The sequence below is a fragment of the Crocuta crocuta genome, unplaced genomic scaffold (assembly GCF_008692635.1).
Source record: "Crocuta crocuta isolate KB4526 unplaced genomic scaffold, BGI_CrCroc_1.0 scaffold978, whole genome shotgun sequence".
Taxonomy (NCBI): domain Eukaryota; kingdom Metazoa; phylum Chordata; class Mammalia; order Carnivora; family Hyaenidae; genus Crocuta; species Crocuta crocuta.
In genome coordinates, this window is record NW_027530876.1 from 426,870 (window position 1) to 427,234 (window position 365).

At 66.3% G+C, this 365-nt stretch overlaps 1 protein-coding gene across 1 annotated transcript in view; it reads left to right on the forward strand.

The window, feature by feature from the left end:
- The window catches only part of PLXNB3 (plexin B3), a 17,137-nt gene that overhangs the window by 6,773 nt on the left and 9,999 nt on the right, over positions 1 to 365 (forward strand). Inside the window, exon 11 of the mRNA XM_077769604.1 lies at positions 33 to 184. Coding sequence (XP_077625730.1) covers positions 33 to 184 — 152 coding nt within the window. The remainder of the gene's footprint in view (positions 1 to 32; positions 185 to 365) is intronic.

The following is a 365-nucleotide window of genomic DNA, read 5'->3' on the forward strand; positions in this document are numbered from 1 at the left end:
GGACACTCCATCGTCACCCTTCCCTGCTGCAGATCGAGCCCCTGACCGGGCCCCCCGAGGGCGGCTTGGCCCTCACCATCTGGGGCTCCAACCTGGGCCGGGATTTTGCTGAGGTCCAAGACGCCGTGAATGTGGCTGGCCAGCCCTGCAGCCCTGAGCCCTCCCTCTACCGCACCTCTGCCCGGTGAGGCGTCCTAGCTGCCCGGGACGGAGGGATGCCCTCAAAGAGCAGCTACCCAGAGAGAAGGGAGGCTTGTAACCAAGGAATGTGGGCCCGGGCCAGATGCACCAAAGGGAGATGAGCCAGGGGAGGGAAGGAAAGGGGAGCTGGCAGGGAGAGGGTGGAGGGGGCAGCTTCTGGGGAC